At 36.8% G+C, this 17,963-nt stretch overlaps 1 protein-coding gene across 1 annotated transcript in view; it reads left to right on the top strand.

The window, feature by feature from the left end:
* Positions 1-13,723, top strand: part of LOC140229829 (C2 domain-containing protein 2-like) — a 96,462-nt gene extending 82,739 nt beyond the window's left edge. The window contains 2 exon segments of the mRNA XM_072310058.1: positions 10,850-10,879; positions 13,596-13,723. Of these exon segments, the coding sequence (XP_072166159.1) occupies positions 10,850-10,879; positions 13,596-13,723 (158 nt within the window).
* Positions 13,724-17,963: the final 4,240 nt, after the last annotated feature.

Raw genomic sequence — 17,963 nt, 5'->3', positions numbered from 1 at the left:
TTTCACCATCGATGTAGGCCCTTGCTTTTTTCGCTTCCTTTACCTACATGTATGTGTAGTTATCTTTTTTTTCTATCTTTTATTTGCCCAATAGTTGCGCAACATGCTTGCATGATACATGAAGGTGCTGAGGTATAAGATTTAGACACGAGTGCTGTGATACAGGGCTGCTCCAATCTTTGTCTTCACAGAAAAGTTACGCCAAAAAGTAACCATGCATGACGTGGCAAGATAAGATGCGTATATTGTCAACAACAGCCTCATTTTCTTGTGAATGCACACAGTTGTAGCATTAGTCTAGAGAAACTCTACGATGCTTGTTTCCCATGCTGAACTGGTGTCGCACTGAATTGTCCGTCACTTTAGAAATCCAGCATCTTTGTGGTACCGCAGAAGGTACAACCAGGGGGGCGTTTCATCAACGAGTTCGTCGGAGATTTCACCGACAAATTTGCTATCAGCCAATCAGACCAAGGATTTCATTAGCTTTTAACAGTTGTCAGTGTAAATCCTTGCGTCTGATTGGCTGATAGCAAATTCGTCGGTGAAAACCTCCGACGAACTCGTTGATGAAACGCCCCCCAGTTTGTGGGTAACTAATTACTGACAAGTTGTAAGTGTTATGAAACCAAAATTGCAGAATGTATCCGGGAGAGGGATCAACTTTAGTGGTGACAGTGCCTTCATTCTTGGAAGTATGATAAGTAGTGCTTTTCGTCAGATGCTCATTACATTGAGATCAAAACGGAATTGACATTGAAAAATTGGAAGAGTTGTGTAAAGGCCCAGTTCTCAGATATCATGGGGAAGCAGGCACACAGAGTTGATATAATAGTGTAGGTAGCTGAAAAGAGCCAGTCTTAGTGCTTAAAGGGGAACTCCACTCACCATATTTAAACTGACTTTGATGGAGCAGAATTAAACATACAGGTGAAGTGAAGCCTGTATAAGAAAAAGGAAAGGTATTTGAGAACTTTCTGTTCACAAAACCTTGATGTTGTTTGTAATCACACTTGCTCATACAATTAGTTGATGATGTCATCGCCTCAGAAGTCTTCCATGGTCTTGCATAAAATCTTAACGGATTCCTCCTTCTTTCAAATGAGATTTTAAGAGAGATTAGTTTTTCCCTTCGAATTGTGTCTGATTTGACATACAGTAGAAATACTGTAATGTTTATGACTTGTGGTGGGAGAGATTATAGTTGCTAGATTATCAACATTTATTTGTTGTTTTTTCTCAATAACTTGTCTAATTCTGGTGTACAAATAGGAGAGTTACAAGGCAGCAATATCATTGCTAATGCTTGTTTGTTGTTGTTCAGAATTCCTTGTGAACATTCATATCCTTCGTAGGACTTCTCAGAAAGTATCACTGTCCTGTCTGTTAGATTTGATTCTATTCATCAAATATCAACTTTAATGTGGTGTGAATTTCCCCTCTGATAGTCACATTAAACATAATGAGCATAGTCTTAATGTCTGCATAAGTCTACCATCTTGATGTCACTTTTAGCAAAAGAATGCCAAATCTGATGAATTAGTTAAAACATAGCACATACATGACTGTATGCATGCAGGCATAGAGCATAGTTTACTTTTTACACTGTGGCTGCAAAGTTCATAGAGTATGAAATTTGCCAATCATCAACTTGACATGATACCAAAGGAATCCTTTTTGAATTGAATGGTATGAATTAATGCAAGTACATACATATGTGACCCGCTACAAGAAAAGGATCCAAAAGTCGGGGGACATCAATTTTCTGAAAATGACATGACACTGTTCTCTTACTCTTCCGCATTCAACATGATTCATAAAAGTACTCGGTTGTGGAGATATCGATGATTGTATGAGAGCATGTTGTGTGGGCTAGGAAATCAGCATTTCGAGAAAACCACCTTCAAAGTTTTCCTTCTGACGCAATTGTGCTATTACAAAAGTTGAAGTAACACAGTTTTCACCTCTTAACAAAAGAAGGTATGCTCTTAGCAACCTCTGCGATGTTCATTCAATGGCTTTGACCGATTTTGATGACCTGGCTTCAAAGACGATTTTCTCGCCTCTGCCGTCAGCGACTTTCAGATCCTTTTGTTGTGGCGGGTCACATATTATGCAGAATTGTGTGTTGGTATTTTGTGCTTGTGTGTCAGTGCCCACTCACACACACTGTAGGCTGCATGGAATGTAACCTCTTTTTGGTTGTTTTTTCTGTCATACATATGGTAATGTTGTGATATTTCTCTGTTTGTCTCTCTCTCCCTCTCTCTCCCTCTCTCTCTCTCTCTCTCCCTTGTATGTCAACCCTGTCATGTCACTCCTACATTTTGACCAATGACCACTCTCCGTCTCATTAACATTCTTTGCTGTCGGTCAATTCTTCTTCTTTTTCATTCATTTTTTTCATCATTCCTTTTTTGAATGCAAATGATGACCATGTGGTTACATGTATCTTCATGGAACCCGCGATCAACCCACTCCTACCCACACATACTCATTCTCACAAATTACTTACAACCTGATCGCACTTTGCTAATTATTGAACACTAATTCTCTTCCCATGCCATTTGTTACATTCTTTCTTCAAATATTTATCATCTTTGTCCATGCTTTATGATCATTTATTGACAACACAACAAAACTATACATGTATTCATAAAACAAAAACATATGCCTGTTTTGTGTGTCCACAAAAAATATTTTCTTTTCTCTGGATCTTTTCGTTTTGTGTGTGTTTATTTCATTTTTTCTGCATATTTTGCTCTGTATTAATTACACTTTGATCTGCGTCAAAATACAACTTTTAAACTATTTTCCATTGGAACGCTCGTGCGTCTATATCTGCTTGACATTGTGACACGTTTTGAAATACTAATTCTTGCAATACTTGTGACAACACCTTCTTGAATGCTTACATCCACAACATATAAACATGCTTCATTGGGGTCACAAAACAAACATTTGCAATCTCTATCGTTACTACAAATGCAAATTGTGTGTGTGTTTTGTGGCCATTGCCGTTGCATCACAATGTCTGTTTGACACCTGTGCTGTGAAACAAAAACGTATGAAACAAATATGCCCTGTGTACACTATAGAAAGGGCAGAGGGCGCTGTTCGCCTTCGGCCACATGACAGGACTGAAAGGCCAGAAAGACCACTATCCATGTGACGTCACGCTCATTCTGGTGACCCCATGCCCCGCCCTCACTCCACCCCCCACCGGAAGTTCACCCTCACGCTGCGGTTGGACGTAGCGCGGTGCTTCGCCTGACTGCGTTACATGGTGATGCCTACAATTTCTGGCTGTGATAGAGTGCCCGCATCGCACTGTACCATACTGTACCATACCATATTGGAAGTGTTACTGTGCTCTGTGGAGATAGCTTACCTCAGGAGATTTTTTTTTTTTTTTTTTTTGACTTGCACCAGAGTGGTCACACTTTCTGTAGCTGAGAGTCATTCCTCCTGCACACTTACACTGTATGCTACAATCTGTACATACAGGCATCCCATATCAGTGTAGAGAGAATCAACTCTTTGTATTGTGATGTGGTGTGTGTCACACACATTCTTTTCATGCAAACTTATGGTATGGTATGCTTTTGGACCACATTGCATTCAAGCGTTCTCTGGCATGGTACACAGTACATTTTTGAAGAACAGCAGATAGTGGTCCACTTTTGGCATACTACAGTACGGTACGCTGTGGGAGCATTTGAATGTACACAACGTACCTGTGGCACAGGTACGGTACGGTACGGTATAGTATGGTATGGTACAGTAGGCTTTACGAGATCGCTTGAACATGCTTTCATGTTCTGTTTGGACACTGTGACTGGTGCAAAGACTGGAATTCAGACAATCATGATTTACAAAATGTAGCAAACACCTGTCTATGAAGACTACAGTGTAGCTCTATTTCACTCCACCCAGAGCAGTCTGCAGTAATGTGAAGACTTCTTCTTGACACCAGTTAGTCTTCTTGGACAGGCATAGACACTCTTCAATGTAAAAGGAATAGCAACACATGGGTAATGAATGTCTATTTTTAGATAGTTTACCTCTTTTTGCCTGGCAACTCTTAGAGACTTCAGTACAATATTCAATCATAGCAAAATTTGATGCCACAACGTACCTGTACAGTAGCTGTAATGGCAGTTATTGTTCAGTCATTATTGGAAGTTAGGAAACTGATGTACCAAGTGTGACTTGAACATGATCCACTGGTTCTTAGGTGAATGTATCTTGTTGACAGTGCACTTATGTTTCTTTCCATTGAACTTTTGTTTAGTTTAAACTGAAAGTTGATGAATGTTCTTTGTCTGTCAAATGCCTTATTCAAGCAAAACTTAGAAATGAAAGGAAGATGGAAATGTGACCAGCCAAACTTCCTTTGCAGGGTATTAAAATCCTCATGGTGCAAAGGCATTTAGCTTAACTTGCCAAATCATTTCATGAGCATTTGAGTAATTGTTCCAAACTTAACTGTAGTTGTAGACTATTAAACAAGTCCACTCAGGTGTAGCAATGTGCCTCAGTCCAACAGGAAGGCCATGGTGAGAGAAAAGGGATTAGAGGGGATTAGTTAATCTCTACTCATTGACAAAATAGTGTTCGGATGTCTGTGCATAGTGGTGAAGAAAGTACTCCTGCATGCGTGCAATTATCGAACAAGGTATAGTAGACTGAGGTTATAACTGTAAACGTCGATATTTTCGCGTGATTAATTTGTTTGCACTGTGCAACTCAAAAACATATTCGTGAGTTCTTGAATTCGCGCTGCGCAATTGTCAGCCCATTCAAAAATGTGCAGAGAAAATTGTGAAGATATTTTCAGGGGTTTTTAGAATTTGCGCTAGCCAGAAGTAGCACGAAATACGCGAAAATTAGTGTACCGCGAAAATCTCTGCGTTTACAGTACGAGACTACGTCAAAAAGTCGCAAACAGTGATCCCTCATCTGGGAAGAAATGATTGATTTGAATGAAGTCAGGTCAAGTTTGATAGAGTATCTGTATACTCAGAGAAGGAAAACGTCCATATTTATTACCAGATAGCATCATACTTTGTCAACCCAATACGAAATGAAATGTAAAGCATTATTTGTTACTATACAGTCAAGCTGGTCTTGCTTTATTTATTACTTTATATCTGTAGCTTAATTGAAATGTTACAGAAGAAAAAAATGTGCAAGTTATTGGTATATCCCCACAAATTTGTAGATTATTCTTCTTTTAATACAGAGAGACAGGTATAGAAGGAAAGTATATCTAACAAGGTTTCTCTCTTTGACTGAGGGTGGGATAACAAGAAAACAAACACAGAGAAATGTGCAAATAGAATGTATTTTAGGTGATGGATGTACAGCTTGTAAATCTTTCAATTTGTAATTCTTGTGTGAGTAAAGGTCAAGTGCAAAATGTATCTAAGATGTAATTTACAGATTCAATGAAATACTCACTTTGAATAAATGTGATTTTTGCTACAATGATTATCTTGAAAAGATGATTTAGGTACTGACAAATTTGAGTATTCATTGTAGCCTCTGCTTCTTTGCATGTAATATATTTATGATTGTAGGAAGTTTAGAAGTGATATCAACTGAATAAGGGGGAGTAATAATGCTGAAAAAAATAAATGAATAATCAATAAAGATATCATGCCACTAGTGCCCCATTGCATCAGAAAATGAAAATGCTGATAAACGAAAAACTGGAAACTTCACAAGCACCACAGCAATATAAAGAAACCCTTAGCACAGACTAGCTTAACCCTAAAAGGGCCAGGCTTTTTTGGCTATGCTAAGACCGAGGGGAGGGGGTTTCTGAAAACAGAACATCTCCACAATAATCCATTATACATGTATAATTGTTTATTGGATCTCTGATACTCTTAAAGGCACTCATTTCTTACAATGTACTACCATTCAAAGGTGTAAAAAGCCATAATTGTATGTTCAACACTGCTCTTCGTTAACAGGGTAAACCCAAGGGCAAAACTTTCAGCACAGGGATAAGAAATTACTAATGGCATGATTTCCCATGACTTTGTTTGAATAGCTTCAGATACAATGTTCACAGAGCAGTCTTTCAAAGTATTTCGATAAAAGACAATTTAATGTTGTCTTCTTCTCTCCAATGTGATAAAATTGCAAGACCTTTTCTCTCTGTTGCTTTCAAAATTATAGTACGGTCAACTGAGTGTGCTTTCTATGCCATAGCCAAGCACTGTGCCGTGGATGTAGATCAATTTTTGCACATTTCTTTAAGACTTTACTGCACTTCTTTTCTTTGCTAGGTGAATTTTACAATTGGGTAAATACTCAAGAAGTGGAATTTTTTGCAGTGAATATTTTTGCACATTTTGCATGACATAAAACTAGTGCAAAAATAAAAACGGACAGATCTTTTGCTTGTCCTACGTCATTCTATTTTGTTCTTTGATTCCATGGAATTAGAAATGTGGAATTCATATTACCAGAACATGTGTGAAAAATCACTCTCGCAAAAATTTCCACTATTGCAGTAATTTTCTTTCAAGTTGCAGAATGCTGACTTTTCTTAGGTGTCTTAAGAAAGAAGTCATAATGTAGATCATGGAAATGTAGGGTTATATTATTAATTAACTCAGAAATTATAAATGATTTCATTAACTTCTGAACAAGAATTTACTTATTTCTCGTGAATAACATTAATAGTAATGTTTAACAACATTTCCGATTAAGAAAATCTGAGCTGCATGACTGTCGATGTTAAGAGTTGCCGATTTGTGTAAATATGGAGCTGTGAAAAAAAAACTTGGAAATTAATTAAAATTCTTTAAAAACAAAGACAAAATGTTGAAGTGACTGAATGTAATGTAATTGATATTTCCCACAGAAAAAAAGTGTTAAATTAAATGATTAAGTAAACAGACTATTAGCACATTTATTATATTTACTTATAGATCTTGTAAAAGGAAGAGCATAATTCTCAAAACTATGCTGTGGGGTCATGTTTTTTCATACATTTAAATATCATCATAGAGCCTTGTCAGCAAATTCAACTGTACAGTTTTTGAAACTGAATCGCCATAACGCTTTAAACGTAGTGTCTTCAACATATTTATTCTCTGTCTTTGAGTAATTATTTATTTATTTTAATTGTCATTTATTTGTTTGGGGGAAATGAAAACTGCTTTGGACCTTTAAAGCAGCAGTTTGTAAAGGGATATTGGTTTAGTATTGGTTGAGATCAGGATTCAGGTTTTAACTTCTTGTGAGATAAAATTATTAGAAGCCACTTTAATGAAATATTAAAGACCATACAATTGTATGAGGAATTGAAAGTTTATTTGATGAAAAGTGGTTTTCAAATGGCTGAAAAATCCTAAAACAAAGCAAAACAGAGTGCTCCTGATAAAAGGTGGGCCCCACCTTTTATTATTCATGACCACACTGTTTTACACACTTTTTCATTGCAAGTGGTTTCAAAGTACTACATGTATCTCACAAAAAGTAAAAATCTGAATCAGAAGTCTAGAGCAGGTCAAAACCGTTGGTGCTCATTAGCATAATGCGTTCAAGTAGTCATTTCAGTGGATAGAAATGTGAACATGATTCCATATACAAACAAATATTTTCATTCTTGATATTAAACTTAAATTTACTTGACACTCTCAAAGAAAGAAAGCAAACACACATCCACACAAAGAAAAATATGATGGTGAGAAAGTGAATCACAAGAAAGAAAGAAATATATAAAAACCTGGATAACCACAAAAAAAAAGAAAAAAAAATATATATTCAGTGTTAAATGCTGATTGGTTCTCTGCTGTAATATCTATTTTTTTCAATATTTTTTATTCACCTTTTTGTAATATTTCACATGACTTGAGAAGGCTTTCAAAGTAATGTTCAGCACAAAACGTCCTCTATGATTTGCTGACATTTTTCCCTTTTTTTGACCCTGTCTGCTTAAGTGCACATTTTTTTAAAGAATTATATTAGAGTCAATTCTAAATTGAAGAAATTATATGTAGATATTATTTAAATAAAGGGTTCGTACCAATAGTTGAGAGGCAGTCAGCTATCCTGCCTTTATCATGTTTCATCCCTGATCTGGGATGATTAACTGAACTTTATATGATACTTTGGTATTTCCTTTGATATTTTGAGACATGTGCAAAGCAGTGCAGAGACTGCACTGAATAGAGAATAAAAATAGTACATACAGAAACAGGATTTTGTCAAGCTCTTTTCTATTTGTTGGTGCATTTGTATGTTTGCGTGTTTGTATGTAAGTGTGTGTGTGCATACAATGTCTCACATTTATGATGTGTGAGGTTTAGTACCAACTGTAAAATGCCTTGCATTTGTGTGGCAGGAGAATGACAGTATTCAGTAATTCCTTCTGACCCATTTCTGTATTTCTTTTAAGAATTTTAGATGTGAGAATACCAGAATATGTGTATCTGTGCATTAAACAACTTTCATCAGGTTTTGCAATTGGAATCAGTTAATTTTAAGTCCAAATGTGGATATTAAGCATACATGATTCCTTATCCAAGGCAGATTGACATACAATTTAAAGAACATGAAAGATATCTTATAATTATGTTCAATTATTTCGGGAAGTATGGAAATGCGTGACATATACACATAAAAATTGGATGCATTCACACCATTCATGATATGCACAAAACGAATGCATCTAGTTTGTGGTCACTTAACCCTAACTAGGCCGGACTATTTAGGTAGCTCATAGAGCCGGGGGGGGGGGGCCTCCCAGGCCCCCCCTCCAGATCTCAGCCGTCGACCGCGCGATCGCGACGAAAATTGGCACACACATTGCCTATGATACATGTAATCTAAAGCACTACGAAGTTAGATTTTTTTTTTAATTGTCATTTATGCTAAATTATGCTAATTTATGCATAATGATGCATGAAATCAGACAATTTGTTATAAATCACTAAATAAAGCTTGAAATGGGGACATTTTTTTTGGTGTAAATATTCTTTTTAGTGTCCTAAGCAAATATGAGGGAAAAAAATTGAGCCATTCGAAAAAATTTCTTAAGTATTTTATTGTTTTTTTAATTTCTTATGTATTTCCTTGTTTTTTCGACTTTATGTTTTTCATTGTTTTTTCGATGAAACTTGTCCGCGACATTGTTCCAAACAAGAAAATATGTTATTTGTTGATTTTAATCAATAAAACCCCAAAATAATCATGCTGTTATGAAATTTGACTGTAAGCACAGTAATAGTTTCCATTGAAATTGTACGTGAATTCACGTTTTTGAGCAATATTTGGTCTGACATGCATGTACATATTTATGCAAAACTTCGGAACCGCGCGCCCGGGCATCGCAAATTTGGTGTCAAAAGATGCAGGAGACTTGACAGAAAAAAGTCATGAAACGTCGCGGTGATAGCTTTTCACGTTAGCGATACATCGCGCGGAACGTCGAGGGGGGGGGGGGGGGCCTTGGAGGCCCCCCCCCGGCCTAGTTAAGGTTAACTCACTACTTTGTCCAAGAACAACATGTGCTCAGATGGCCCATCATAGTCATTGTTTGTATGTGCATGTCTCCATGCTGTTTTTATCCATTCCTTCACTATTTTTACTCCTGCAATTTCATTTTGTTTAGATCTTGTAGATTTTTTTTTTTTCGTTCATTGATTGTTGTTGCTCATTATAAAATCATTGGTTACAGCTCGTTATTCGGATTTATTAACGAACCTTCGGAATAACGAGCCTTCGGAATATCGAACCTTCGGATTAATGAACAGCACCCAAAATCATTACCCCTTCCCATGGTATAACAATCTGTGATAGCTTTGTTATAGTCATTTTGTTGTTGTTGTTGTTGTTGTCCTTCCTTATCATTTCTGTGTCACCCTTAATTGATGTAATCCAGTTTGTACAGTCTCCTGTATCATTGCATCCAATACTCTATCGTGACTAAACTCTTGTTTGCTATACATAACTGTCCCATGATCATGGCCATCATACGTCATCACCTAAATTTCATGTTTGTTTTTATTTGTTTTTAAACCTTTTATGTGTCTATAACATTTGCTATTTGTCCATCATATCTTTCCATGATTATTGTAGCCCATTCATGATTACCAGAGCCCTTGTTGCTGAGTTTTTCATGGATGACTGCATCCTCCCAGTTAACTACATTGATTCCCTCCTGCATCATTTACTCATTCTATGTCCTCTTTGATGAATGAATTCCAGCCATGCTTTCCGTATCCCTCCCTAGTTTACCATTCTCCCTTCTCATCATCTATAAACCATTCCTATGATAATTATATGCTGAACTTCTTTAGACCCTTGTACCTCTGGGACCTATTCCATCTCATTGGCTCCTCACCCTTGAACTTCTATCAGTTCATCCCAGCCTCTCATACATGTTAATACCCAGCCTCCCACCAATAGCCTTAGTCTCCTTCCATTCATCCCATCGTGTACATTGTGTAGGCCCTACCAGTCTTAACCACGTACACCAACCTCTACCACTGACCCTGCCTTCCTGTTTCCCTGTTCTCCTATACATGTGCTTCCAGTTTTAAACCAGTAACCCATGTCTCCTACCAGTAAAATTACCCTCCTACCAGCCCCCTCCCCATCCCAACCTTCTACCAGTGAGTCCACTCCACCCTCTGTGGTACTATCATCCCATTCATCACCATGGCAACACCATGCCACCGGAGTGCCACCTGTCCATGTGTTACCCTTAATAGCCCCATATATAGTGTCCAGGCCCTCGAGCCTTCTTGCAACTGATGTTTTTGAGTGGTGTTACCTTCTTCCTCCTTGTGTGGCTTACCCCCCCATGACTGTCCTGTGCATGAAGACTGTATCAACGATGGACGTACACACTCAGGTAACAGCATCTTTACCAGTCTCTCTATGCTCCCCCTCATGCTTCCACATCCACATATCTTCCTTGTATGTCATTGACCACTGTAGTTGGTGCCAGTTAACATGTTTCACAAAGTGATTTTAGTTGCGTTGGGCAGTGCACTCCTTGACAATCACACAACATGAGCTTATCATTTTTTGTTTTTAATCTTCTTCTCTTTTGGTGGTGGGGATGTTTTATCTTTACTTCAAACTTGGTTGCAGGTTTAGAAAATCTTATAGCTATTATGTAAATGTGTATGTAGCTTCCCTTTCTTTTCTATATTAGTGTGTTTATGTCTGTGTTTCTTGTCATTTTTTTTTTTCTTTTTTTGGTCTTGGGATGTGGATTTCACCACTAATCAATAACAGCTCTACTTTTTATTGCAGTTAGCATGTATGTATTAAAGTGCTTTGAAATTCACATTGCGTATCTGGAAAAAAAATACATGTATACGTGTAGAAGGAACAGGCACTTTATTATATTTAAGATTCTTGATCGCTAATAAAGATATGGTACACTGTATGGACACATTTTTTTCAGTCCCTTTTGGGTTCTGTTTGTCAAAGGCTAAACAAGTACATACAACTTCCTCTTTTTCTTATTGAAGATTCACATGACCAAAATTCAAGGCAACACTCAGGTCAGCCAGTGTATTGATAGAAAACCTTTGCTTCTTTGGTCAACATCACTGATGCATTGAATTATTATTACATGTATTATCATTATTTCATGCATGTTTTATTGAAGTGCTTGTGTCACAGTTAGCCTCTGTGAAGCGTTTCATTGTTGACTTAATTTCAAATTTGTACCCTGCTTTACAGAAGTCTTCAGAAAAGATTTTGTCAAAACTGTATGAAAGTGCTACCAGGTGGAATTCTGTATGAGTTCAACAAATAGAAGTGTAAAATTTCATTGAATCAAACAAAAAAGAAGAAAAATTTTATTGGAAAAGTTTCAAATGTTGTTACAAAGTGGTACTATTGGTCAAAATTAGCATGTAAACTTGTTTAGTTATTGAAGAAAAAAAAAAACACTTCATGAATTTTTTATCATTCAGGATATTTTTGTTCTCAATATTTTGATGGTCATGTATGGTGATTGCTAACCTTTAACAGTTGCAAGCTGTAACTATAGGCCTTTTCTGGTTTGGGCACTTTTTTTTTTTTTTTTTTTTTTTTTTTTATTGATGTCTATTTTAGCCATATCTTGGGGACTTCAGTATGTTATAGCAGATTTCTGCACTGACATATCTTTCCACCAGAGTCATTGCATAAGCCAGAGTGAATTAAATCATTTTTTCTTTGAAGTTTAGAAGCCCCCTCAATTTTGGCTGACAGAAGTTACCATGTTGAAGAAAACATCAACAACAATCTTAACTTATGTTGGTCTGAATGGGAAGAGATGATTTCATAAGTTATAAAAAGAGTCAGGTGCATGACTTGGACAGTGCATGAATTAAATGTTTTTTGGGGAATGCTTGAAGCCCCCTACTTATGGCTTGTAGCTGTGGACATTCACATAAAACAACACCAAATCAAAACAGATCTATATGTAATGTATTGATACTCTGTTAAAATTTGCTTAAGATTTTTTTTTTTTTAAATTAAGAATAAAAGCGCCTTGCTAATTGCACTGCATGAATGATGTGAATTATTCCCTGTTAAAAGCTGAGGGCATACTTTTGTATGAAAATACTCATTTGTTTTGAAATGTTGATGTTCTTATCGTAAGGCTGTAACATTTAAGCATGTTTGGTTTCCTGTGACAGCAAAGTTGAACTTTTCGCATGTATCTCGATGCTGTCACGTTGAATTCAGCAGTCCAGTTGTATTGCATATCTGCACAGTGACCATGTGTAAATCACAATTTTTAAAATTGTATTTATATGTGCACAATTTATGTACTCTTTAGTTGGAACTTGGAGCCATCCATGTGCATATACATGTACCATCTACATATATGTGTATATAACCATTTTGCCCCTGATAAAGTCACCGACTGCAAAATTGAATATAAAAAAAAGTGAAATATGTGAATATGGGTAAGAAATAAAAGGTGTAGTATTTGCATAAAAATAAGTTGCTCTGTGGACATACTGTGTTGGTGTTCAAAAGGTTCTGAAAATGATCTTTTTAATTAACCAATTGGAGACTAGTGTACTGGGGCAGATGTCTTTTGGAAATGTGTGTTAAAGCAAAATCAACTCATCCTCAATGGGTTAAAATCTACCCCCCCCCCCCCAAGTGCTATGTTAATATGGCATTTTGACTTGATGAAGCAAGCTTACAGTTTGGAATGTATTGAAAAATTTTAAATTTACTAACTAGATGTTTGACAACTTCTATGTAAAAGCTGGTACATTAATTTTGTACTAGTATCAAATTGATGTGTGTCAAAGTGTAAAAGAGTATTGCCAACTAGCAGTATGCCTAAAGCTATGTTGGATATATGATTTGTGAGAAAAAAAAAAACATTTGCAAAGTGGGCATCCTACAGAAATTGGTTCATTTTCTATTTAAATCTCTTGAATTCTTTCATGTATGTGATTACAGTCACTATTAAGAAAGGCATGTAATTGTGATAGCAAAAATGTGCCACACTAAAGTTAGCATGGGGGGGGGGTCCTGCTAGTCGTGTATCGAGAATGTGTTGATGCATAATCTCGATCTCTTCTCTCATTGGCTCATGAATTCAGGGGACATTGGGATATACAGTGAGTACGAGCTTCGGCGGCCCTCAGCGGACGACACGGAGAGCGATGTGTCAGCGTCCAGCAGTCGTCCAGTGAGCATGGAGAAAACTCTTCCTATGTCTACTGTGTGACAGTGACCATCAAGGTACAATTATGAAATTTTTGAAGCCAGACAGATAATTCACTGTAATGATAATAGTAGCATTATTGATTAGTTACGTGTTCAGGGCAGAAACTGTATCTACATATTCTGCTGCAGGGTAAGAGCTTCTTAACAGTATTTCACTGCACTCCTAAATAATTGAGATGAATTTAATTTAAATGAATATCAAAATCATTAAACATATCAATCTACCGTGTTAATTTACTCTTTACCGCGACCTTTACTGAAATAGACCAATCTTCAGAATATATAAGTGTGGAGAAACAAAATGCTGGAGTCCTTGTGAATAATCTGTAACAGATGCCTCGTGTACGTATGTTGCATATCACAAAGTTTATTTCCATAGTGTTAATGAGGATTCCTTCAAAGATTTTGTAGCTGTATGCATTGCAGTTATTAGTTAAATATCAAGCATATCCATAATAAGCCATTAAAGATGAGCCCAAGTATACTCTGGCAAGTGTCTAATGTTTAGGGAATGTGTGTTGTCGCAAAATCAGCCCATCCTTGACGGGTTAATACTTTATTGTTATTTTGTCTTGCAGAGGATTCATCCGTGTGGATGCTGCAGTTTGGAGTTTGACCTTGGTGTAGGCAGAGGTCGTAGATCTGAAATTTACATATTGCACTTTGAACCTTGACCCCTGCCAATGATGTGGAGCGGTAGACTAGCTGGTGATCTGGAGACATGATTGAAGCATAAAAAGCAGAAGATTTCACTACAGATACGCAGATCAGAGATTTGAGAGAGGGCACGGGGAGGTGTGTGCCTTGCATTTGTCTAGTCAGATTCTAGAATGCCTCGGTGGATGAAAAGTAGCAAGTGTGGAAGTTCGTTCGCCCCGTCGTGAAGGAGCCTTGTCTGTCAGACGACCAGCAGACCATGATGAGATGTCTGACCACTCACCACATCAGCCTCATAAAGTCACTAACATGATGGAAATGCGGTTTTGAAAACAAATGGAAAAGATATAAGGGGAAAGAAATTGTTGTTTAATCATGATTTTATTCAAGTTCAATGCAGTGTGAGAATGACATATTAAAAAAAACCCCAAAACCCAGGTCTGCCATTTCATTCAAATCAAATGGCAGGTTAAAACACGTAAAAAATGTTTGATGTATAAACTACCTCCTGGTCAAATTTCAAAGTCTAAAGTAAGATTTTGAAAGTGGAAAATGCTGAGATGATATGAAGCAAGTGACCAGTCAGGCTTGAGTTGACCCATTTTATGTCAATGCTCCATCTCCTGAATAACTGATTGCATCTGAACTTGAAGATGGATTGTCTTGCGGTAGTGTTTATCTGGTCGCTAGTTTTCTTTTCATTTGGTGGGACGTTTGGGGAATAAGGTTTGGCAAATCACAAGACCTAATAAAGGTCAGAGAGTAGGGAATATATGACAATACTCAAATTCGGACAATCAATGTTTGGTGGCCTTATCAGGCTATGTGGTGATGGCGGAGTTCACGGACAGAATGTGACACAGCAAAATTGTATTCATATTTGAGATACATGCTTGGCGTAGTCACATAATGGTGGTTGATTGGGTTTAGTTGTGGTGGGATTTACCCTTTGCTGATAGACCTCTTGTGGTTAATGTAAGGAAAATTATGGGGAGAGCTTGCAACTTGCAAACAGCGGACAGCTGAGGGCGGGCTTCGTCTGTTCTCTCCCAGCAAAGCCTGGGAGAGAGATCCTTGGGATTAGTCTAAATTCAGGCTTCACCTTTAAGTCAAGGTGGGGACCAACCTACTTTAATAGATCCCCCCATTGCATGAATGCTGCATGAGTTTTGAAATTCACTCACTATCAAAGATTTTGACTTTGCAAAAGAACAAACCATCTCATCATGTTTGGTGCTTTAAACACCACCATAACAACCAACTGGGTTTCTCGTCCAAATTCATCCTCTGTATATATTTCTGTCATTGCAAGGGACATGGTATACGATATCCATGGTAGCCATAACAGCAGTCATAATGCATTCATTTTTATCAATAACACAAATACTTCAAAATTGCAAGTGAAACTTTAAAAATCGGCAAAAGTCACTAAAATGCCTTATATTTTGCAAAAAGTTACACAGTGCTTGAAGGAGAATTTTGTGACTAGAAGTCATTTGCCAATGCACACAAGGCCTCAGCTGTAAGGTGGAAATCAAACACACACACCAAAGGGGCAGATGCATTATGGGTCGTGTTGTTGTTCCGCTCAGAAATCTTTGTAAAATATGTACGTTGTTAAAAAAAAAAAAATGCTTGCATGAATCTGTGTTCAATTTTTGTGTTCATATCAACCAATGAGCATTGATGAAAAGAGTGCACTGTACCAATAAACCCATGTCTGAGCAAGAATTGGACCAGCCAACAATTTAATACATGGCTATTTTTCTCTTCCTTAACAAGGAATCTCAACAAACATGGACAATGAACAAAAGTAGATGTTTGAATAGCAATTTAAACAACATTTCCTTTCATCCAAATCCCAATAACATGAAAAACAGAACAAAACAGAAATAGTGTTAATGCATGGGGGAAGATCATTTCATATAGTATGAACATTTCAGGAAAATGTGTTTAACAAATTAAACATAAGTTGTCTTTAAGTGAATCGGATATTTACCTAGTTACAACCAAACCTCTGTCGCAAAAGAACAAATAACTACTCAGATGTTTACTAGGTGCCTGCAAATCTGTAACTCCTCTATTTCATTCTTCACTCAAATGCCTCCCCTATTCTTGTGAAAGTGAAATGTTTTTGTACCTTTTTGTATCACACAGTCTATAAGAGCTAATTATGATTTCCTTAAGTTTTGATTGCTGTCCGGAGGACTATATTTTGTGGCACTGTTCTCAAATTCATTCATGCTTGCTTTTGTGGATGATGTTGATGTTTGACATGTACAGGTATTTATTATAGTCAGTGTAAATATTTTTGGCACCAACTCATGTCGTATTGATATTGCTCATGATTCGGACAAGGGTTTGCAGTTTATTTTATTGAAATGCTCAGCGTGTAGGGATTATTGATTCAGTGTAATAATTTTATCCAGTAAACTGTACATCACTGGCAAGAAATGCGAAGATTCTTTGCCTTTAACAAAAGATATGCGGTGCTGATTGGTGGGTAGTGGTGTATCTTATGGGGCTTTTTTTTTGGTGTGTGTATGTGTGTGTTTAATAGGTTATGGCACTGACCATATGTGGCACACCCAGCTTTAAAAGTACAGCCATCCTTAGTTTGTTTTTATTTCTTCCCAGAGTCAAATACCTGCCACATTTAATGTCTCACATTTATTTTATATTTTTTTATCTATATACAGGGGGGGGGGGGGGGGGGGTGGGAAGTGATGAAAATCTCTTTATTTAAAAGTTAGATTTACAGCATATTCTTGTTTCCTCTTCTTCTTCTTCTTCTTCTTTGTTCTTCTCAGTGTGTTCAGATGATTGTATGTATTTGTACAAAATGCCGCTGAAGTTTTCTACTGTTAAAGAAACGGTGCCTTCTGATATTAATCTTATACACATTTTGATGGAATAATTTCAAGTTGAAGAAGAGTCAGCAAAGATGCTGAAAGTATAACTTGAGAATGTGTCATGACACATTGATGTGATTTTTTTTCTTTCCTTTTTGTGTACTTAAAAGAGTTAAGTCCCCAAATATGCTAAATCTATTCCCTCCTACAACACAAGTGTACATGTGACATCATTGTACATATTTCTGTGTCCTCTGAAGAAATGAAATCAACAGAGAACAGTTTTTACACTTGTTTTCATTTGGATGAATACTATATCTTATCATCCTTTGAAATGATGTACCAATGCATACTGTCCAAAGCAAAATGGTTCAGCACTTGATGAATTTAGCATGTTTGGGTTAAACTCAGTGTGTATGTTTGACTTTATCACTGCAGTTTGTGCAATTTTAGAGTGTAGACTCATGGATTTGATGTATCATGTTTGTGAAGTATTATGCTGAGTAATAATGTAGAAATACACATTTGGGTGTTTGTATAGAAAGATGTATTTACTTTCACAGTTGTTTTATGTGTAACAGTAGTTGATTTCAAAAAAGAAAAAGAAAAGAAATTCACTCTAGCAGTGTTGGTTAAAAGGCCAAATAAAAATTTCTACCAGTAAATGAATATGATAGTGAAAAAGACTGGTACCCTTTTTCACTCCATGATTAGGTTAGTTGACAAAGAAAA

Source organism: Diadema setosum, chromosome 6 (genome assembly GCF_964275005.1).
Source record: "Diadema setosum chromosome 6, eeDiaSeto1, whole genome shotgun sequence".
Classification (NCBI taxonomy): domain Eukaryota; kingdom Metazoa; phylum Echinodermata; class Echinoidea; order Diadematoida; family Diadematidae; genus Diadema; species Diadema setosum.
Note: the sequence above shows the minus strand (reverse complement) of the source record. Positions and strands in the feature narration are given on the sequence as shown.